Source organism: Lepisosteus platostomus, chromosome 22 (assembly GCF_059453375.1).
Source record: "Lepisosteus platostomus isolate fLepPlt1 chromosome 22, fLepPlt1.hap1, whole genome shotgun sequence".
Lineage (NCBI taxonomy): Eukaryota > Metazoa > Chordata > Actinopteri > Semionotiformes > Lepisosteidae > Lepisosteus > Lepisosteus platostomus.
The window spans coordinates 14,695,969-14,720,070 of NC_142632.1; the positions used below are offsets into that span (position 1 = coordinate 14,695,969).

General features: G+C 42.2%; 1 protein-coding gene across 8 annotated transcripts in view; it reads right to left on the reverse strand.

Moving 5' to 3' along the window:
* The window catches only part of mtmr4 (myotubularin related protein 4), a 68,809-nt gene extending 45,410 nt beyond the window's left edge, over nucleotides 1-23,399 (reverse strand). The window contains exons 1-2 of one of the 8 annotated variants that reach the window (XM_088616469.1): nucleotides 23,332-23,399; nucleotides 5,703-5,778 (exon numbers count right to left, since the gene is read on the reverse strand). In XM_088616469.1, coding sequence (XP_088472595.1) covers nucleotides 5,703-5,705 — 3 coding nt within the window. In that variant the 5' untranslated portion in view covers nucleotides 5,706-5,778; nucleotides 23,332-23,399. Of the gene's footprint in view, nucleotides 1-5,702; nucleotides 5,779-10,234; nucleotides 10,550-14,328; nucleotides 14,444-23,331 lie in introns of those variants that run through there. The other 7 variants (XM_088616473.1, XM_088616474.1, XM_088616475.1 and 4 more) reach the window with 7 other exon arrangements.
* Between the last annotated feature and the right edge of the window lie 703 nt (nucleotides 23,400-24,102).

Consider the following 24,102-nt stretch of genomic DNA (forward strand, 5'->3'; position numbering starts at 1 on the left):
CCACGTGAGCCTGCATGTCAACATGTCTGAAGCACCAGAAGGCAGCAGGATGGATTTTTCACTTATCATAGTGAATGATGCCCATTGCTTTCAAGCCCCTTTGTCTCAGGGTCACAATTCTGGGTTACAGGACCAAAGTACTTATAAGTACAGTACTGCTCCACACTTTTTTTTTTAGGGCTGTATGTTTAGCACAGGTTCATTGTTTCCAAAAGCAACAACAGCACAAAACATGCAGGTGACATTATCATGAATTTCATAACCAAGCAGGTGACATCAATTCCTGTTGCCAAACAAAGGGGACAATATTTACCTGCACATCTGACTGGAAACTGATGTCAGACCCAGTCAGGCTTCACAGCTGTTCCAAAGCAATTCAGTACAGAGAAAACAATGAAAAGCAAAATTGCCCTATTGTTCCTTTCAGTTCCCATTAGAACATGGCAAAGTTCTAACGAATTACAAAAGGACAAGCTCAACACTTGTTTCATGCTTTTGCAAACAGGTTCAGTCCATGTAAACTCAATTTTGTTCCGCTTTCAGGTGGAAAATGATAAAAATGACTTGATAACAGAACCCCACCCACCTCTTTTTTAAAAATAAATCATTGCACCTTTAGAAGGGTTTCCAAATTCTCTGCTGTTAAGACTTGCAAGTAAAGACTTGCAAGGTATTGCACAGTTCACTAAATCTGCACAACAGAGAGGCCACACACCTTCTCAAATTGCACACTAGAATAAGGACTTAAACAGTGGATTATGAACACAGATCACAAGTATCCAATTTTTAAAAGTGAAAATCTCCACAATTTACTTTTTATTTAAAAAAACCCGCCATATTGCCTTGATTCACCCTAGTGGACTTTAATGATAAAATAAGCAGTGTTAGTCTAACCGCACATTTAAGAACAGGAAACTAAAGTTTTAAATCATCACAATACCATAGTAACTCTCAACAAGGTAAACTCTGCATTTAATTTATCAGACTTTGAAGGGTTTAAATAACAACTGACCTGTTAAATTAGGGAAAATAAAGACAATGGATACAGTTAGCTGTGGCTTCTCTTATTTGCTCATTTAATTCTGAGTAAAACAGTTCCACAACAGTTATATTTGACTGCATACTCACGTCAACATCCTAAACAGATGTCAAACTCCAGTACTACAGTATGCTGTTCCTAATAGATGTATACAGAGGGTTTTTTCTTTTTAACCTTGGGTGCCTGTCCCTTAAACGACAGCTTGATTAGAATATATTTCTTCTAGTGCCCCACAGAATTTACAGAATGCAAAAATAATGCTACTAGAGGGGAGATGTTTTAATTTGAAGTCCTAGTAACAGCGTTCATCCTGGTTTTCCAAACAGCAGCCTCCCCGTGCAGCTCAGCAGCCATAAGCCTCTGACTTGCAAGCTGAGTGCGCAACGAGGGTGAATTTTATTCCTATGAATGCAGGCAAAACTAATGTTTGGTTACTGTACCAATACACTGAATAATTATGTGTAGAGGTCCCAGTCTCACTAGATATGCATTTAAAGAGAGATCAGGAAACTAGCCTGCTTTCTCAACTCCTAGTAGAACACCACAGCATTCCCTCTGGGAGCTTTCTTGCTTAATCAAGTCAGGCACACCCTCGTTGGAACTTATTAGCATACCCCACAGGACAAGTGCCATCAGCCATTGATCCATTATGGAATATGCCTTTGATAAACGACTAAATCTGAAGCTCCAAACCAGGGCAACTGTACCTCTCACGAGACACAGGATTTAACAGGAAAGGAATGGGCTCAGGAAGCAGAGGAACGACAGGTACCATGATTGACTGCACCGTTTCGTTTTGGAAAGATGCTGATGCTGTTTGAATCTGTAACTCCTGTTTAAGCTAAAGGTGTTCAAGGACTCTGCAAATTAACAAGATATGGGGTGAATCTGGATCCCCTTGGGTCATACATCTAAAATGGAAGACTTCCTCTTTTTTTGAAAAGCCTCCATTAACACCATTAAGATGAAATAATATTTCAAGGATTATTTTGAAATGCTAATCAACAACCGTGTTAACTGGGAAGCCATCTGCTACAGCAAACGACAAGCGGGAAGAAGTGCTTTTAATTTGTTTTTAATTCAATCACAATAATGGCAGGTCACGCGTATGTGTCCATTTCTTTCCGTTCTGCTTCGGTTTTTATTCACCTCACACTGAAAACCATGATGCTACTAACATGAAGGCATATAGCACTGTTCATGCTGTATGCATGAATGTTGTATAAACAGTTTAAAAAACAAACATCAGACTTCACTTGGACAGAAATCAACATCTGACTACTACTCCAAATCTTAATGGTTTTCTCACTGAAACAAAAGAGTAAATGAAGACACTGTACACAACCATATCCCAGAATCCCTGGATTCAATATGGCAAATAATTATGGAAACAAAGGAAAACTGATATGTAATGGAAATTTAAATACATGGATAATCCATACAGCATGTTTAATAATAAAAATATGCTAACCGATTTCTAATTCAGTATTTGTAATGGAGGCCCTTTGTTCAACACAGAGCTTTACATCTTGGCTCTGTGGAAGGATGCTCCAAACAGCCTGGAACTCGTCCCACAATCTGGCCAACTTGCTTAGCCAGCTTTGCAGTATACATGCAATCCTGCGCGACCCCTGGCGTCCATGTCAGGACTTTGTGCACACCAAGGCCAGCCAGTGTATAGAAGCCAAAGTTCCTCCACAAACTGGCTGCACACTTGAGGTCACGGTCATGTTGGAAGGCAAATGCTGGACCTGCGAGACCTGTCTGAGGACAGGTTATCCCCGATACCCCAGGACGAGACACACCTCCGTTCAACACTGTTACACTGCTCTCCACTGTGCCTTCAAACGAACTGCCACTGATCACTGCCAAACAGATCCGACTTGGATGTGTCTGTGATCTTTTACCAGGGCATGCTGCCTTCCTAAAGCAAACACCCTTCCTTTGAGACTATTCTGTGCTCGTATGAATTGTACTTTTCGGGAAGAAAACTCCTCTATGGCAAAGTCATTCACAAGATCAGCCATCAAACAGACCCTTACTGCGGGGAATGGAGTATCAGGATTGGCGAGTCTGGATCTCCTTCCTCAGAGAAAAGCAGATGGAGCTGGGCTGCCATCTGTCGATAGGAGTAGCCTTCATCAGCTAAAACTGATTTCTAGAAACTTGTCATGTAAGATTTCTTCCCAGGAGCAATAGCCTTCTCCTCTACAGTCTCACCCGTCACACCATCAGTAATATACTGCGTTAGGCAATACTTCATGTTACAAAAAATACACATTAACCTGCTCTGTGCTTGCCGGGATAGACTCAGGTTCCCCCATGACACTGAACTGGAAGAAGCGATGGGAAAATAGATGAATGTAAATCATTATGAGTGCTGAATTCCCAGAGCACGCATCATCGCATCCGTGTTACTACCATGATTGTTGGATGAGCTATCTGCCACTGAACAACTCCTGCTCTCCAGTCTTAAGAAGCTGCACAGTATCTAATCTCTGCTTCAAACCCTCTAGCAGGGCAAAGCACCTCACTCTCTATTGCAATTCATTTCTTTAACAATTACATTCAGAAGCACAGACCACAGAACTCCTGCCAGCACTAACACTCGATATGCAAAGGCTGACTGAATTAACACCTAAACCTATATAACAAAAAGTGACTGCTCTGTAAAATGCTCCTCAATTAGTAACGGGGAAGCCCAGCAATGCATAACTATTGCTGCTTCCTAACGAGCTTTCCAGATTTTTGTTATAGATTTCATAAGCAGTGAAAATAAAATGCTGAGTACCGATATGAAAGCTTGCAGGAAGACACTCATTACACACAATCAGACTCACTTGTTAATGATCCAACGGTGAAACTTCACAACAATGAGGCTGTTATAATAAACATCCCAACTCCAAAACACTAATGCAATGTTACGCAGTAAACTCCAGTTTATCTGATGAGCTCAGCGTGACAGGGTTCAAAAGATCTCACTCACTTTTTGCACATTAAGTTCAGAAGACTTAATTGCCAGTTTCACTGTAGCTGAAACCCTCATTGGAGACACAGGTAAAAAGGAATAAATATCCTTCCAATGACTACATTTGTTCTTCTCTCCCTGACAGCATTATAAACCTGCAGGCTTCAGGCAGGCCGCGGGGGTCACTGTAATGCCAGGACCTTTCAAAGCTACCCCACCCCACCCTCGGCAGCACTCAGCCAATCAGTGAACTGACCCAGGCTCGAACCCACGACCACACAGATCAACACTTGCTTGGCGAGCACCTTTATTCACTGAGCCATTTGGGAAAAGTCTTAATCCTGGCAAGCAGAGAAAAGGAGAGATCCCACACAGAGCTTTGGAGAGCTTTTGGAAATCCACCAATCACCAAGAGGTACACAGGGTGAAAGGAGTCCTCAACTGTAAACCCAGAGATAGACAAACAAGTCCATAAAGATAGCATCTTGGAAGTCAAATACCATTTAATTCCAGACCAGAGTCCTTTCCTAAATTCATAAAACTATTAGGCTACAAGTACATCCTTAAGGAAACTGTTACATGTTGTTTTTGGCTGTGAATTTGGCTTTGATCACATTTTGCTTTGAGAAAAAGGAGATTCAGCCCTTAAAACAGAATAGACACAAATGAGGGAAATCATGTACAGAGAGCTTTCCAAGTTTATAAGAGAATGAATCTCTTTTTTTAAAGTAGCCGTCAAAGTATACTTTTAAGTACACAGGAAGAAACGCTTCTTTCTATATACTGATGAAAGCAAATGAAGAGAACTCACATGCATGCTTATAGGACTGTCATTCAAAACCTATTACTGTATTTCCTAAAGCACCATTTGCATGCAGTAATGTAAAAGATCACATAGGCACGAGTTTAATCCCAAACGCAAGATTCACAAATAATTGATTTCACAAGACCTTTTAATAATAGCCAACCTGAATTTCAGCAGAAATCAAATATTAACCTTCAGATCTAAAACATGCATTATTAACATTGGCTACAGTACAACATTTCAGTAAACAAAGATTCCAAAGCCTTCCAGAATGCTTGACAAACAAAACCCCTGGACAAAGATGAATGACTTCATTTTTATAGACTGCAGCTTGTATTCATTGGTGTGGCATCAAAGAGAGCATGACAATGAATTCCAAAGTTGAAGAGTCTCAATGTCTTTGTTTCCTAGCAAAACGAAACGACAAGAGAACAGCACTGCAAACGGACACGCTCACACACCATCACCCACAGGTACAGACTGAGCTGAAAAAACCTCCAAGCCTCAGAGGTCCAGAACATCCTGAGTCAAGTCCTGCTAAGCAACGTTCAATTTGCTTACAAGCTGCACTGGTCCTGAATTCAGCCTGAACTGAGAGAGCCCTGGATATAGGACTTAAGCCTATAACAGCAATTGAATTAGCTCACCAGTTGTTACTGAGCTACATCACTGGCAGAACCCTTCCATCATCCAACATCTGCTTGCATTAACTGAAACCAGTTAAAATTGATCTACAGTAAGAAGCCAGAAATTCTCCATTCTATCCATTCCAATCAACTCACTTTAATTATAGAGACACGAGAGGACAAATTTATTTCTGTTCAAAGACGACCAAAATTAACCCGGGATCTCCTTACAGGACGGCCACCGCGGAGTGTGGCTGGACTCACCATGATTCCAGATGTTGCTCTGCACTCGAGCTCCCAGGTGCAGCTTCACCCTGCAGCCTCACGCCTCTGTCTCCTGCTGGTGAGAAACAAACCCCATGAACACCTCCCCTCTCAACTGGCAGCAGGCAAGCACAACACATTTCTAAATATTTTCACTGCAGGATTTTGGCACAGCGGAACGATTACTTGTTTGATTAGCTGTTAATTAATTCAGGTCTTCAGCTGAAAGAACAGCACTGGAGTACACTGGCCCCAGTACCTGTTGGTGCATGCAGAAACAAAGTATAGCTTGCAAAGCAGCGCTCAGTGAAATACGCCTTTTAGAGCTAATAAATGTATTTTCCTTTAGAGTGCATCTTGATGTTACTACAGTATGTAAGCGCATTTGGTTGCAAGGATCTCAACCAGCTGTTTCTTAAAAATAAACAGGATAACAGCATGGGTGGACATCATGTTCCATTTTTCTAAAACACTTTTGAGCTATGCTTCCTCTGTAAAACCGCTCTCAGCTTTTAATGCACTTCCTGACAGTTTCTCGTTGCACTGTCGATTCTGAAGAAGGCCTGTGGGTTGACTTGGGCAGTGCTTTTGAGGATTTGAGGATTTGGAATACTTTCAATCAGATCCTCTGGCAGCCTTCTCAGGCCAAAACTTTAAAGATTAGGTTTCTGTGCACGTCAGTTTAGGACATTCCTGGAATCCCAGGTAGGTACTGGCTCACTCTCCTCTGGAGTTATCATACAGCAGATGTATCTTTTTTGGGACATGGTGAACACAATTGTACACAACATTTAAAATGAAGTTTTACTAGTGCGCTGTACAGTTTTAACACTCAAATTCTACACTTAACTAAAATGTTGGTGTTCTGTTGCTTCCTCACAATGTCAAAATGACAATATAGACACCTAAATCTTGTTTTAGTTTCTTCAAGTTCAGTTTTCCAAATTTCAAAGTTCTTCAAGTTTCCAATTCTACAGTTTATGGGTTTCTACTACCTGCAATCTGTACTCTGCACTTTTCTACCAATAAATACCATCTACCAAGCGTTAACCAAAAGCTTTAAGAATTGAAAAAAATAGTGATCCACCTTTCCCCAAATCACACTCCTGCCATATTTTAAAATGAATTGAATTCACTTATTTTAAAATGACAGACTGAAGAGTGCATATGTACGATCCACTTAAAGCTTTACAGTGAAGCCATCAGCCACATTAAAAAACCATCTGACAAAAGCTTTGTTCCTTATTTTCCAGAGACGGATGTGGAAATGTTTGGCAGCTGACAAGGTTCCTTTTACCATCACTGAGGGAATCCCGAGAGCTCTGGGTTCACAAGAAACGCGTGCTTAATTATTTCCAGCAATCACAAAAATCCCTCCATGTGACTCCAGTACAGATCCTATTTCACTGCTAGTTGACTACAAGGGGAATCTCTGCAGACTTAAATGTTTCTCAGGAAAGTGTTCAGACACCTGGGATTTCATTATGAGGCCCTAGAGACTCCTGAAAATCCCTCGTAAACTTTCAATAGAGGTTTTATTCAAACTGTAAGTCAGCACAATGGAATGGAGTCAAAGGAAAAGGAGTTTTATACATAACTTCAAAAGAAATGCCCAGACACCAAAACAGCTCACATTTGTGGTACTCGACTGCTTAGAAGGGTAACTCCAGTTTATAATAATGACTTCCGACTTCCGAGGAAAAGAGTATTGTTCAACACCCATGTGACAGTGCGAGACTATACTGGCCACAAAACGTACAGAACGAAGATCGATCTTTTGTTGACAAGCAAACTCTCTGCAAGAGCTAAGCTACATTAAGAATTACGATAAACTATTCTAGTAACACTAACGTCTGGCCGAGACCGCACAAATGTCTGGGTGCTGCTTCTCAGAAGAAAAAAATAGCTTGTCACATTCTGCCTTGCTTCAATAACAGGGCAATGCACAGTATAATATATATTATATTGCCACTCAACAGACCACAAGGGGGATATGCAAAATCACCAAGTCCTGTAAAAGCTCTCCATTACTTTAAATTATCAAGAGACAGTAGGAACCATGTGCCATCTTATGGCTAAAGAAGCAATTCACATTCACATGAATCACTGATCATGTGACACCCACCAGAGCTGCACTGGGCATTTCTGCAGGGTGGGGTGCAGGCTTCACAAAGCAGGAGATTTCCTTAGCAGACGTGGCAGAGATTGGGCTCACCAAAACTTCAAGCGTTGCTTTGAAAAAAAAAGAGATGCTACCCCATTGGCAAAAAGAAAAGGGCTTTCAGAATGCTACAGCACATCTACTCATTAGTCAGACCAGTACAGGAGGGAATATACTCTACCTTTTTTTAAGGGAGGGAGAGTCCATAGATCTGGAAATGTGAAAGCTTATCTTGATACTCCACCTATTTGTTTCAGTGAGGTGACAAACCACGTACCCGTTTTCGTAGTTAATCAAGGCACGATTAATTGGGACAAGATCATCTGAGCACAACCAATGCAGTGCAGCAATTTAAAAGGGTCTGTTGCAGATTTTGTTTTGTTACAGATCCAGTTACCGTATCTATTCATTTTCTAACTGCTCTGCCCAGGACAGGTTTGATGCGCCAACAAGCACGGGGCACAAGGCAGGAGACGCCCTGGACGGGACGCCAATCCCTCAAAGGGCAGACACGAACACCCGGGCCAATGATCCCAGACGCCAAGGAACCTACCAGCACGCGTTAGGACTGTGGGAGGAACCTAGAGCACCTGGAGGAACCTCTGCCCCACACAGGGGCAGAACACACAGGCGCTCCTGCAGGTAGCACTCCAGGAACTGAACCCAGGGCCCCCCCACTGCCAGCGCTGCACCCTCAAAGACCTACAACGTATCCCATTAACTAAAAAACAAAAACGATCTTTGCTCGATCAATGAAATTGTTTAACATCCTTCATGTTAAGCAACGCATCATCCAGACATCTCTAAGTGACCTCAAGAAAGAGGCTGTTAAAGCTGTTCAGACCATATCTCAAACTCCTGCTCCCCATCACACCTGCTCCAACACACACAGCTGGCTCCTTATAAACTCCTGAAATGAACTGGGTAATTCTCAGCAGACAGCAAGGTGCTTTTCTCTACAGGTGTCCGCACTTGATTCATTTGTACATATTCAATGACCTAGACAAATTGGCAGGCTTGGAAAAATATCAAAACTTCAGTGGGGCCCTATCCCAAGTGCAGACTGTTCTTGGACTGTTTCTTCATAGTAAAACATTCCAACTCTCTACCGGGAAGCAGTTCTGGAGGCAACAAGTGCAGAGTGGGGTGGGGAGAAGGAAATTCCAGGCACGTTTCGGCAGTTTTCGTTTGTTATGGCTTTACACATAAAAATACTGCAACACAAAACAAAGAAATACAGGATACGGAGGTCTGCTCGCGTATTTACTCCCCATTAGCAGTGGGAAACACCGGGTATCGACTGCCTGTGTAAAGGCACCACGAGTCAGGAGCTTGACAAACTGCGACCGTCCAATCCTGGACCCGGAAGGCCGCTGTGTCTTGAAAGAGTGGAGAGAAGCTGTGAAACTGGTCCAGTTAAGCCAGTAACCAGCTGCTTTGGCTCCTAAACAGCGGAGCTGGAATTGAAACCCGCAGACACGCTGGCCCTCCAGTCTCCATTACACGATAACCACGTGTGCAGGAGATGCACAGATGTACAGCAAGCGGTCTAATAGGATGGAAGCAGATTTACAGAAAAGGGAAACTGAAAACGGCTGAGCTATTTAGCACGGGACTTGATGTGTCGATTAAAAGCATTTCATTTCCGCATAGCCAGCGTCGTTTTCGACGCTTTAAAATAGACTTGTGTACTGTATCATTTAATCATCTCCCAGAAGCGATCTTAGTTGCTTGTTTTTTTTTTGGTCCAAAAGATTAACAGGTTACTAAACATTTCAGCGTACTGTAGGTGCATCACACAGTTTTTTTTTCCTTCAGCCTGCACGGAAGAGATCTTAGGAACGCGTCGCAGCTGATCTTAAAACCCGTGCACCCACCCCCCACTGGGTATTCTTTAAGAAGTTATTTTATGATACCGATAAGGGTGGGTTTCCTAAACTCTGGTTTCCATTTTTAAACGCAAAAGTGAGACCGCCACCTCTTCTCTCAGCGGTTTCCCAGTTAGAAATGACGCTCCAGTCGCCCGCTGGACAGACAGGGACTGAATCACACGCACACTCTCTCGGCAAACGAACTAAAATGATGTCTGGTGCAGGTTTCTACACAGCTCTGCTGTCCCACACCTTGTACAGCACAAATTGTCGTTCTGACGGTAGAACCGTCACACAACGCAAGAAAAACAGAGGAACGTGTATTTAGATAACCACACCTTTCAAACTAATCTTCACATAACTCAAGTGAAATTCCTAGCATATACGTCCATTACATTAAACTATAAACAGCGGCGACATCCCTCTGCTCAGCCTCTCATTTTCCAAGCCCCCCACGCCACGCCACGCGTGTCCTGACCCGCGGACAGTCCCAACTCTACCTGTAACGAGTGAACTTGTGCAGCGCCCTCAGTTTTTCCTTTCTCGGTCATAAGCTGCTCCCTTCGAGCCCAAACTCGGCGAAGGTCCCGATGACACAAGTCCAGTGCGTCCCAGGAGGACACGTACCCTTTTTACGACCGAGAACGTCGCCTGCAGCCTCCGGGTCTCTCCAGCCTGGGACGTGTCCTGCAGGACCTGCTCTCTGAACGCACACGGACGCTCCCCCGCCGGCCAGGAGAGCAGTACGGCGTGTAGCTAAACTTTTCAAAAGGCGTGCTCTACGTGACTCGCTCTCCCCTTTCTCAATCACCCTGTCAAACGTAATCACACTCAGCGAGCAACGGCCCGCTCTTCCTCCTCTCCGAATTCACCCTCTGCTGCCCCGTCCATTTAAACCGCACGGTTCCCGCTCGTTGACCCCCCAAAAAAAAATCAAACGGGAGCAACTGACCAGCGAAAGCGATTTCTTTAACGAGGCAAGGCTAGGTCTCTTTTTTCAAAACGGACTCCTTTATGGGGAGGGGGGGGGAACGTGTTAATTCTGAATATGCCCGGATCCTTAGTGGAGAGAATTCATTCATACGTTCATTAAATCACTTTTCTATAGTAAAAAAAAAATAAATAAGAGGCGTGTTATAGAAGTTAGAAAGTTGTGCTAATTGAATTCACAATTACTGGAAATCACGGTTCTCCAGTGCAGGTTAGTATCGGGCATGCGATCTCGATACAATATTATCACCTCTGGGACAGGGCGTGATGTCCAAGATTAGAGAGTGACACGTGGGGAGGGGCGTGTCAATTCCACACAGCAGTTCTGTGTGACACGTGGTGCGGACATTGACAGAAAACCACGTTTCGTGCCCTTTTTTTTGGCAGCAATTCAATGAAAACTATTTAATCGTAAATATTTTCTCGTCATGACGAGAAAAATAGATGATCGATTGTAACTGTGAGCACGATTTTAACATTTTAGCATCCTGTCTGAAAAAAGGACGGAAATAGCTGCTGACAATAAAGCTAATAAATATTGATACAATGGGTTTCATAATTATCTTTATATAACGACATCCAAAGAGATGGCTCTTGTTATGTACTGACATTTTTCTCTAAATATTACACAAAAGGTATCCTGCGCGTTCTCGCTTAAAGAATGAAAAAGTATTTAAAAGGGAAAAACGGGTAATAAACTTAAGGTTTGAAAATAACCATTTTCAAGTTTTACCGGCACTCCGCAGCTGCGTTTCTACACACGACACGCATAACATTCAGCATAAGCTTAAAATTCGAATCGTCCAAATTATTTCATTTTCCTCAGAGAAAATGTTGGCCGAAAGAAAACTAAAGTGGCTCGTTCCGTTTGAAGTGCCAAACCAGATTACTAGGAAATCGTCCCCCTGAAGAATTTCTTAAACAATAGACCGTCCTGAGCAAGGGAAATGACTAAAATTTCCTAAAAATTCCTGGCATCTGCGATGTTTCCTGTTCATTAAAAAAAAAACGAAAAATGACCATAACCGAGTCGTTTTTTTCTTATTAAAAGCCCTTTAGATCTAACATTTATTATTCGTACTGTATGTACAGTCATGAAAAAGGAATTTACTGAGAGCTGCGGCACTTGAAAGCACCTTTTTTAGGTACCCGCGTGCCTAAAGACGTTCAGTTCTTTTACTCTTCCGTCGGTGACGCGGCTCCGACCAGCTCGCAGGTCCATTTCATGATTTAGCATCTGTCTGTGTGTGTGTGTGTCCGTCTTCTGCTAGGTCTTCGGTTGCAGTGGCTTCTCCTCCATCTCCCACAAACACGCGGGCTAGGAGGATAGGTTCACTACTAGTAATAATAAATACAAATTTTATATAGCGCCTTTAAAAGTAGCATCCCAAACGCATTAAAAGCGTTTTACAGAAGGTGTAAAAATAGTTATAAGGATAACAAACGACAAGGTGTGTAGAAATATAAGGAAGACAAGCGTTAGACGTTCAGCAGAAGTTGAACGGTACGGACACAGACACTGATTATGTAAAAGTTTTGAGTCTAGATTTATATGCACTCGGGGTAGGTGACTCTGCTAGCATTCCAGAGCTTTGGGGCGCAGCAGGAGAAGTCCCTGTCACCCACAGAGCGCAAACGAGCTTGGGGGACATATAAAAGACCAGACAGAGTCAGCTGAATCAAGCTTGCAAGATGGAGAGTAAACGGGTAGTTAGTTAATCAAATAAGCACTGAGGTGCCAAGCTCTGGAGAGCCTTACAGGTGAGCATGAGGATTCTTTAAAGTTGACTCCAAACCTGATATTAAACCTGAGTGCTACAACACACCTCATTTTGCATTGCAGACCTGTGGATTTCTTTTTTACTGGTGAATAGTCCAAATAAACTAGCTTTAACTATAGAGTGAAAAGCACTCATGAATAACATTACTCCACCCACCACAAGGCTGATCAGCATTCCTGCAATAACATTATGAATAATTACTTTACAACACTGCAAAAGATTAGTCTGCTGTTATGCACAGGACCTGATTAAGGTTTATCTTCAGGGTTAAAAGCAAATTAAGCCAAACCTTGACCCATGGGCTACAAAGTGCAAGGTAAACTAATTGTACCTCTTGGTGTTTTATTTTTGGCCACAGACTTCTTGCATCTTTGCAACACAAACCCATCATTAAGGACTGGAATTGTAATATACAATTGGCAAGTATGCTAAAGCTTTGATTTTATCAGGACCTTAATCACAAAGAAAACTGACACCATAATAGAAACAGTTCCATTACCATAACCAAGCCACAAGGCAATCTGACAGAATTCTGTAACTTGTGTACTAACAAAAAATACTCTGCATCAGCACATAACACCTGCCCTCTGTAAACTGCCCTGGTGAAATTTAGAGTGGACTTTAAGGTTCAGTTCAGTTCTTTTAGGCTGTCAGTGTGGGGTTTTTAAGACCAGGGATATATCCGGTTGCTCTTCTCTGGACTGATTCCAGACTAGCAGTATCACTTTGTATCACAAATCCAATTGCATTATTAGTAATACTTTTTTAAATGTGTGTTTAGACCTATAATAATTGCTCCTATCATTAAAATTTGAAAGTTGATCATTAATATGCACTTCTGTCTTTGATCTCCATAACAACCCTGGCACAGCTGCAGGACAAACATCACAGAAACTAGCACAGTCCAATGCATGCACTTTTTGGCTTGACATCCATCAGCTGCCACCACTTCTGAAGCTAGTTCAGTGCCTCTTCTTCAGAAAAACATTATTTTGATTGGAAAAAATAAACACATGAAAAGCTTTGGAAAGAACTGGATCTGAAAGCAGATTTCTGCACTTAACATGACCAAGTGAAATGCCTATAATATAAAAATTGTAGGTACTTAGGTGACTAAAATCTTTACCCGAAGACTGACAATCACACTGGACACCACTCCTATATCCCCAGACAGGACTTTTTGTAGTTTCTTCTAAAGCTGTCATACGTTAATGCTTTGCCCCAGTGGTAAAAAACAAGATACCTATTAAAAAGAATGGTCTGTTCCTTGCACATCCCCAAAAAAAGAAAAAACCCATTTTCTGCCCTTTGTCATATAGCAGACAGGAGAGGCAACATTTCACCAAGCTGAGAAAAATTGCAATTGCACCGTAATTAAGAGTTTGGCAACGAATAACAACATCTGCATTCCCTTCTGTTTTGGAGTTCTTAGCCTGAGCTTGTTTTTTATAAATATTTTGCATTCCAAACGGATCGTCTCGTTCTGTGAGCAGTTTCGTTTGCTGCCTCCGTCGTTGCCCAGTCCTTTCGAGATGGCTTGGCCGAATGTTGCTATTTCAAGGTTTTCCTGCGCAGAAAACAGGGAGGTACAAAGCACAGAGCTCTGAGACCTGAGCCGGCTGTCCTGCTCTCCTACAGCTTGCACAAAACAAAACTCAGCCAGGGATAATTTCGAGCGCAAATGAGTTCCATTTGACTCATCACCTCTACTTCCCTATTCAGCGCTCATCCTCTGATCTGCAGCAAACTTAAGAATAAAAACAAACAACATTTAAAAACGTATTGGCTGTTGACGGTGTAATCGAACTACAGGAATAACTTACCGACTCAGGAAACCTCAAACAGCAATATCAGCTGCTAAAGGCTATGCGCTGTTTTGGATATATGATTCAATGTAGTATTATTTCTCCCTCACAGCACGAGCTTCCTCAAACTCCTGGCCAGGTCTCGTTTAAAAATCTGTCAGTCCATGACGTGAGCGTTGAAACCGTGCCAGGGTCTTTTGGCTGTACAACATTTGTTGGGGCACAACTACGGGTTATATTTAATCCTATCACAGTTTATAAATAAAATCAACACGCAAAAAGGTGTTGCCAGTAACTTTCTACAGAGGAAGTCAACTTTGAAAACCAAGTTCAAGATTAAAGTAAAGCGGATTTAACAACAATGCTGCCCGCAGATGGGTAAATCTATCTACCGAATCCCACTTGGCAGTGGCAATTTTGCACATCAGCTGAAATAAGAAGCAACAAACATCTTATCCCTAGAAGGCTGTCAAGAACCGTACATTTCACACTGAGAAAAAAAGAGACTTCCTTTCATACAAAGGGCAAATAGGTGGGATACAGGGAGTGTGTACAACAGTCCTTTGGGCTTTTGATTTGTCTGCAATGCTTCAACCAGTGCAGGAGTGCAAATATTTCTAACACATTTTAACTCATACACTCAGACAAATGATTGTTGTTTCATTCCATGCTTGAATTTTGCAGCCACGCCTTGGAAGACTTAAGCAGGTAGCTGCATGTTAGACTTTTGTACAGCCACAAATATTTTGTAGGTCTACAGCCTGTCATGGGGCGCTGTAGTGTATTCTGCAATTATCTTCACAAGTATGTATTTTAATAAATCTTTTCTCTGCTATACCCTGCACTTCACTTCAGCACCTGGATACCCAGCTAAGATGCGTAACAGACATTCTATAGAGAAAAGATTCTGTTTTCAAGCTCTGAAAACCTTAAGCAGGCTCTGAATGAAATAGTCAACCTGAGCTTTGAAAACATGCTCAGTGGGCTCCAATCAAAAACTGGGAGATACTTATTACAAGGTGGCAGCGCAGTGATCCAGTGGTTAAAACTGCCTTCATGCAGTGCTGGAGCCTTGGGTTCCAGGCCTGAGCTGCTGTGTGGAGTTTGTGTGTTGTCCCTATGATTGTGTACGTTTCCTCTAGGTGATCTGATTTCCTTGCAGTGTACAAAGGCATACGGGTAGCTTATCTGGCTTCCTGAAAAAACTGACCCTAGTGTGAGTTTTTACGTGTCTGTGTTTGTATCTGTGTGTACCCTGCGATGGACTGGTGTCCTGTCTAGAGTGTACTCTGCCTTGCACTCATTTCTTGCTGGGATAGGCTCTAGGTACTCCACTACCCTGAACTGAATAAAGAGTTTAAAAAATGGACAGATGGATCTTCAGCAAAACTGGGCAGCAATGCTTCTTTGACAATCAGCAGTTTCTCTCAGTCCCAACTGTACCCACTTCAAAAACTACCAGACATAAGCAGACTGAATGAAAACAATCACATCTGTACTGTATCTGTTGCTTGATACCCACCCTGTGTTGCAACAGCACGAAACTCTGTATATCAATATGAGATTTAGAAAACACATTGGATTAAAAAAGGTAGCACTCACATCTAGCTTTTGATAAGAAAAATAAAACCTTTTCTATACAAAAGGGAAAGTAGACAGCAAGCAATAAATTCCAGAAAGTGATCTTCAAGATCCTCCCTTCTAATGTGTCTCCGGAACACGTACAGCCGATCCAACTATAAAGGGTCAGTTTGTTCTCATAATACAAAAGTATTTCTGGTACGAAAGCAGAGAATGCAAGATCAAAATAAACTGGAGTCTACATCATTTTGGAGGCATTTTGGGGCATTTAAAGGGAATATCTCACCTCAAATGAAATAGAAGCTACTGTACGACTATGTCCTTCAGAATCTTTTCCTGTGTTAACAGCCTGTTTGGCCTGAATGCCACCAGTGTCAGAGGACAATCTGTTGTTTTTTCCATTGAAATCCCCCTTTCCCCCACAAAACCACAATGATTTTGATACAAAGTTAGAGAAGGGGAATTCTATAACATTGTAGGTCACGTAGCAATGATCGCCTTTGTTTCAGTTCCACATTCTCCTCCGTAACTATGAAAATCACACAAAAGCCTGTTTTTACGGAAGAGGGTATGTAACGAGGAATCATTGAAAAGAGATAATTTTCCTCGGTGGTAGGATCACGAGATTGCTTGTGGCTTGGGCAGAAATGGCCCACGTTAATGTCCTCTGTCCAAAATCTGGCCATAAACTAGTCAAGATTTCAGCGAGGAAGCACAATCACTGAGCTTCAAAGGCTAATTACAATAATATCAGTTTAGAGCTGGGGTGTCCAGTCCAGTTCCTCGGGTTGGAGTATCTCGGGGTTTTCAGTCCAGCCAAGCTAAAGCAGATACACCAGAAACCCCTGGCATCTGAGGGAGCAGGAGCGTGTATACTGTATGTCCTTTCCCACTAATTGGCAACTTAAAATGAACCAAATTGTTGCCCACAAGCAGCAGTAAAGATGTTGATCTTGTATCACATTCAATTTCAAACTGCTGGCAATCAGTCTTGGACAGATCATCAGAGCATGTATCCAACACAAACCCTGCGGATACAGTCCTGCTTCATAAGGAGCTAAAGGTCACTTACAGGTAAAGAAGACTGGAACTTGAGATCTCACTACAAATTCCGTAGGAAACTACTTCTTTGGGTATCACCTCAGAATCCTTAAGGATATGCACCTACTCTTTTAAAAGAATAATAAGAATGTGTAAAGTATAAACACTTGTAAGTGTGCTTTCATATCACAATAGTGCTAATTAGGGGGTATTCATACTTGGAGTCGCTCTGTAAGGTCTCTCCAGACCTGGGAGTCACCCCTAGTAGAAAATAAACAACCACAAAAAGGAAAGTATGCCTGTGATAGGGAGAATAATACATCGGCATCTCTGATTGCCAAAGCTGACAAGAATAAACAAGTGTTCTGGCAGACAAAGCCGTATCAGCAGCAGGTTTTTTCTTGGCACTGTGTCACTCTGCCGCTTCGCATCTAAACAGGTTTGGGAGCAGTATAGCTAGGTCTTCTGATGGGATTCTCAGCTGCTGTAAGGACAGATTTTTAAAGGGCTCAAATAATGCGTTATTTTAGAAAACAGTTTTACCTTGGCAGCCTGGTTTCGCTTGGAGCCCGAAATCCAGATTTACATACAGGTGCTTCGCCTGCACTTCCTCTGTAAAATCACCAGCTCGTTAAGGAGGAGGGCACCCCCTTTTTCCACTGCCAGCTGGGGAACAGAGCCATCGGCTTGAGACTTTCACTTCTCTCAGCAGTTCTCTGCAAGTGGGAGTTTCACTTCCTCACAGCGTCATTCACCAATGATTGCACCCACAATCCACAACACCCTTCATTAAACCAATACAGAAATGAATATGTTCACTGTCAAATAGGATATTCATAGATTAGAAGGCCAAATCTATTTGTTCTTACACAGTTCTAAGTTAAAAGACATGTTTGTGCTGCATTGAACCTCAAATCCCACATGTCAGTGGTAATTTTGCACAGCAGCTGAAATTGGAAGCAGAACAGTTCATTCCTAGAGGTTGTCAAGAAACTCACATTTTACACTGAGAAAAACAACTGTACTGCTGATGTATAAATGCATAAACTGAGCTTCTAATGAATAATTCACAGTGCTCATATGTTCACAAATTAGGTCATGTGTGACAAATTAATATTGCCCTTGTCGTGTGTCTGTGCTGAGAAAGTAGGCATAGTCAATGTTTCTCCACTGAGAATCAGTGAAACAAGATCTTGTTCCTTGTTTTAAAAGCACTGAAGAGTGCTGCATGTGATGTTTACTGTAAAATATCGTTCCAAATGAATGAAAAAGACAAAGTATCGCTCATTTGTATGAGTATTGTACCTCCTTCTGAAAGAATCCACTATAGGCTTTTCCCCTTTTCTCTGTAATTACTCTATCAACAGTGGCTGTGTCATTACACTTCACATTAGAGATAAGAACCCGTGGAAGTAAGAAGCCCACTTTGTATAAAACACTTTGTATTTTGAAGGAGTGGTCTCCAGAGGGATTCCAGATGCCCTTACAAAATTTGATAACAGCTTTGTTATATAATTAGGCCCACGAAAGTGAGGACTCCTCTCAAAACTCAAAGGTCAACAGCAATTCTACTTCTATATATAAAGAGGCATTTGCAAAACATTGTCAAGATCGATTTTCTTTACATTTCATGCAATTTTGGAAGATCGACAGGGACAGTGTAGAGGAGAAGTGGCACAAAGTTTCTGAGCTTTGCCGTCCTGGAGTGCAGCTCTCCGGGCACGTACGCTTGCGCCTTTACAAACCTTGCAGAACCGGAGCACAACATCTAGAGAACACCAAACGGGTTATGAAAAGAAACATGGGAATATGGAAGGATTCATTTCTCCTTCCCTGTCTGATCCTGGTTACAAAGATGGCTGGACAACCCTGTTCAGAACCTGCTCATAAGAAGAGTGGTTCTGACGTCTCTACCTAATGACCTGAACTCACATCGTCAGAGGTATAGTATATACATAGAAATCCAGAATCAATTTTGCCTCATTTTGTACTCTTTGTTTCTTGGGAGGCCCATATCTTTGACTCAGCGCAAATGTTTTTGGCACAAATTGTGCAAACATGCACAAGGGTTCTGCAGCTTTGGTGTTTGGGTTTGCACTGGGTGAAGCCTTGTAACTACTGGGGCTGGAGTTGCTGTTTCTTAATCTTCTCCACAGCCTCCTCTTTATTTGCTAGTTCACATACATGCAAGCTAAGACTCCAAGAGAATTAGTCCTACATTGTGATCCCAGCATTGCTCGATTAGATCAGATAAGATCACTTTATTGGCTATTTACAATTCCTCATAATAGGAATTTGTCTTTCCGCATACCCCAGCTTGCTCTCCATGAGACACACAGGCACACAGATGGGGAGAGAGAAGCATGGGGTCAGAGCGCAGGGTCAGCCATTTATACTGCCCAACGGAGTAGGATTCCTCTGCCGGCCACGGGATTCGAACTGGCAACCTTCCAGCCACAGGCACAGATCCTTAGCCACAGTGCCACCGCTCAACCCAATAAAATAATATATGAAGTCACCAGCTGTACATTATTGAGCACAGATATTTGATTGACGTAATTTGCTTTTGTCATTGAGAAATCTAGACACCAGAAGCTCAAAGTTCTCTGTTCAAACTCTGGTCAAAAAATGGCTTTTATCTTTAGTCAGATATGGAAAACCCTACTGCAGCCAAAACAAATGTGTTAAAGGGCAGAAGTAACAACTTCTCTCAGGATCGCGTTTTATGGATGCAATAAGCAATTGTGAGAAGGCTAGTCCTCCAGGCAAAACACAATTCTGAACTTTGACTCATTTGCAAACCTTTGAAGATCTGTTTGTCTGAACAGGGAGGGCGGAAGTTGTGGTGTCTAATCTTTGTCGCTAACTGCAAAAGCAGAGCAGCTGACTGGCAGGGTTTTCTGCCACCTTCAGTTTTCACATGACAGCACAACCATGTCTGTTTCAGAGGGAAGATGGCATGCAGGCTACCTTTCAGCGTGGCTGCACAGCACACTCATTTTGTTAAGCAAACAATGCCTGATAAAAACCCATTCATACAGTTTTAACTTGGATGCTATTATTTCATCCCCAAAAGGTTATTTCCCATTTCAGTCTATGATACTGCATGCAAACAGCATTCCACTGTGCTTTATAAAATGCCTCAATATCCATGTAGACTGTCTAATCTTATTTCTATGCAAATATTCATAAGTGTGCAGTGATATACTTCATCTGTACTATTTACATTTTGGAACTGCATAACTTTTGAGCTCCTAGCCACAGTATTATAATGAAACCAGTTACATCAGCGCTTCAGCTGCCTTTACAGAAACAATGTCAATGACATAGCATTTGACGTCTATGTTTTTTTTAAATCTTGTGCTTAAGGAGAATTAAAACAACGCAACTCATGTTCAAAGTGTGCTATGAATGGTCAAATTGTCAACCACCAATCAACCAAGAAATGGAATTTCCTCATTAGAATTATTTCATACTAGGTCATTTTGTCACCTTCCATAACACCAACATTGCAAAGAGATTGCAAAGAGAGCAACTCTCATTTTTCTGTTTACAAATGTATCTCCAATGCACTATTTCCAATTTAATTTAAATTGTGGCAAGACAACACTAACCACTTTCACCTTATGGAACCTGAAATGTTTATGAAAGTTGTCATCATTCAAGAGACTCAAGAGCTACATTCATGAGGCTTCAGTAATATAGGTGCATTTCCCACACTCATAAGAGAATTTTACTCACTAAATCAATCCCCTGGTACAAACACTGGCCCAGGCATTTGGTACCCCAGTGCAAAGTAACATGTTTTTAAACCAGCACGCAAATTTTAAGAACACAGACTTCCACAAATCTGCTCCAGTGCTTGACAACTGAAATAAACTGAAAAGTGACCATCATTAGTGAGATGCTTTGCCTACATCTCTGTTTTATCACTACTATTACTCCATTGCAGAAGGTGGTTCATTACCACCCTTTAAAATGCATCCTGAAAGTGTAACTTCATAAAATGCTGACTATTTCAAAAGCACAAGGTGACATGAAAAAACAGACCAAAGAAGGCAAAAAGATCATGAAAAGCTGTAAGACTAAAAGAATGACCTAATCCTTCTGACTGTCTTGTGATCAAATTAAAAAAAAGAAGTGCAAGAAACAGCAGCTTCTTCAAAAATGAGAAGCTGGAGCCCAGAAAGCAACACGCCTTCAGCTGTCTGAAACCGGCCATTTTGCACGCACCTCAAACGCGTGTTCCTATGACAGCTCTCGCAGCGCATCTGACAGCATGATAAAGGCCTCGTGTCGCCAAGGAAGACAGGCACTGGCAACAAAATGATGGCAGGGAGGGATAAGACACACAAGCTTCCTCTAGTGCCTCCTGTCACCTCTGTGAGGCGGATGCATTTTGAAAAAGCTGTGGGTGTGAGCTCAAGGCCAGAAACATCAGCACACCTTGCCGCACAGCTTTTACTTCTGTGTCGAATTCAAGTGAAAGCTGTGCTCTCGCTCTGGCAAAAGAAACCAGTGTACGTTTCAAGGCACCACGCTCTTGCTCATCACCTTGGGCAAGCCCCATAGTTCCGGGAAAGCTGCAGAGGATGTTGACGTGACCAACCACACGGGGATGGCCCTTCTCCAGACCTGAGAGGTCCTTCCAGACCTGCCTCACCCAGGGCACGCCCCACTCTCACGGGCGCGCACACAACTCAGATGAACAGTGGACACGTGCTTTTAAATGAAGACGACTCCCTGCAAGCAGATATTATTAGACTGGCATGATTGGAAACCTGATCAGGACCATCAATCACATATTTTTATTGCTGGCCCAGGAGACGGGCAAGCTGATACGCGGCTATGAATCTGTGTAGAAATCCTAGCAACAAGCCTTGCAGCTATTCCAGTGCATAAACTGGCATTAGCTTATCAGCATATGTAGAGGTGGACAAAGTAATACCAACACTAGGACAGACCTATTTCACTCAACTGGCTTTATTTTCATGTTAGGGAGCATCTCCTTCCAAGGTGTGCATCAGCTAATGTATCGTTGAATTTGCCCAGGCTTGTTGTATTAGGCTACTATATGTTCATACCTCAAAGAGCAGGCTGCAGCTGATTTAGCTGAGATGATTGTGATGCTGTCAATAGGTGAATCATCCAGTACAAACGAGCATCACAACAGAAGGGATTGATGGGGGAAACGAGCAAAGTCCTAAAGCCATATTAATTTTATAAGTTTATAAATATTAAAACAATTCATCAGCAGAATGTTTGTGCTTTCGTGGAAGAATGTGATATGACTGCTGGAAGTGTATTATTTAGGCTGAGTGGAGAGTTTTAAAACAGCAAAGAAGAGGCAGTTCAAGGAAAATGTTAAAGCAGTAACGAATAGTATTTTTTTTTACGTTGGCTATTAAAGCATACAGATGTGATGCTCCATTGCTCTCCGTCTTCAACCACTCATTCATGGATATCGCCAAAGCTGCGTTCCTGTAATGTACTGTGACCCTGTGTCTGTAACAGGTCCAACCCAAAATCCTTCGGTTTATAAAGATCAGTTAGGAGCGAAGGGACGCCAGTAAAACCAGACTTTTCCTGCAGACCCGGAAACCCTTCAAAGGAATCCCCGAATTACTAACAATTCTCTCTATTAAAATATTACATTAACAGCCGACACTATAGTCGTTGGTGCCGTGCCCAATATCGACATTCCCTCCTACGATCGTCTCTGGTACCTGGTGTGTTTGCCCGAGGCAGTACAATAATGTGCTCTTTATAGAGCCATGTACCCCCATCTCCGCCCACCTGCAGCCCAGCAATATTTTGTCAGTGGTCCCCAAGTTATGTAACGGCGTCAGCAGAATGTGATATTTTATACGCTTTCCAGTGGCCGATCTGATACCGAGATCTATTTTTCCAACAGTCCTGCTGGTGCTCGTAGAGATGATATATTCAGTCTCCGACAGCTCGATTCTAAAAGACTCAGTGACTGACACGAAGCGCTATTCTGTTGCGTTTCATCACGCGTTTGCCCGAAACAAATTTAATACATCACCATGACCAAACTACTACTCTGCAAAGAGCAAACATCAAATGTTGACTTTTAAAAGTGAATGCACTCCAGAAGGACTGGCTAGATTACGTGACTTAAAAAGTGAAATCCTATTAAACTAGTGTCAGGCTTCTTAATCGTGATTGCCATACCTACATATTGAAAAAAGTACAGTTAACACACATACGCATTTTGAGTTGAACACATGCATCCTGCAAAGGGTGGTTATAAAATCGAGAGCACCTGCAAATTACATTTGTATTTTGCAGAAACTCCGAATTGCGTCTACAATCATTTTAAAAGCATTTAGAAAAAGCTTCAAACAATTAAAAAGAAAATACAATCGAGTTACTCACTCAGAAACAATCAGCTGACAGAACAGTGACTCAGTAAACTACACCACTTCCGCATTCAATCGCGGTGACCTATGCACTAGCCAATCTCTTTTTGAGGGATGATTGAATTGACCAATAGACGCTCAATCCCCGCTCCAGCTAGGTCACGTGTCCAGACGAAGCGGCCAATGATAATTCACACCAAGATGCTTGAAAGCCTGAATGGTGCACACGCCCACGCCGCGACCAATCACAGAGCAGCAGGGAAGCCGTCGGTAGCCAATCACAGATTATGTAAACAGAGGAGGAAGACATGTGGTCATGTTTCTAGCCAATAGAAAATCACAGCGCGGCAGCTAGTCGTGAAACGGACAGGCGCGTATTATGCTGTCAGCAGACTGGAGGTTGGAAGTGTGATTGTCGTTGCTGATGGTTGTAACGCGTTGCGAGAGTGTTATAAAATCAAAGGTATGGGAAGCTTGGAATTTTAAGATGGGAATAAAAAATGGAAGTTTACGTCCTTCCCCCAGCACATGATTGCATCTTCGGTTTTATGAAGCATTCTTTTTTCCGCCTGATCAGTCAGAGCCAAGACAATTCCCCACTGGCCAAATGAAAGAATGAGCTATGGGCTGTTAACCCCTGGCGTGAAGACTGAACAGCCCCAGGGATAACAAAAGATGATGTCGTCCTTTTAATCGCAAGACGTGACATATATCCTCATATCAAGCTTATCTAAAAGTACGACTACGTTTTAGAGATACCGTTGCATAGTGTGTCCTGTAAGAGAAA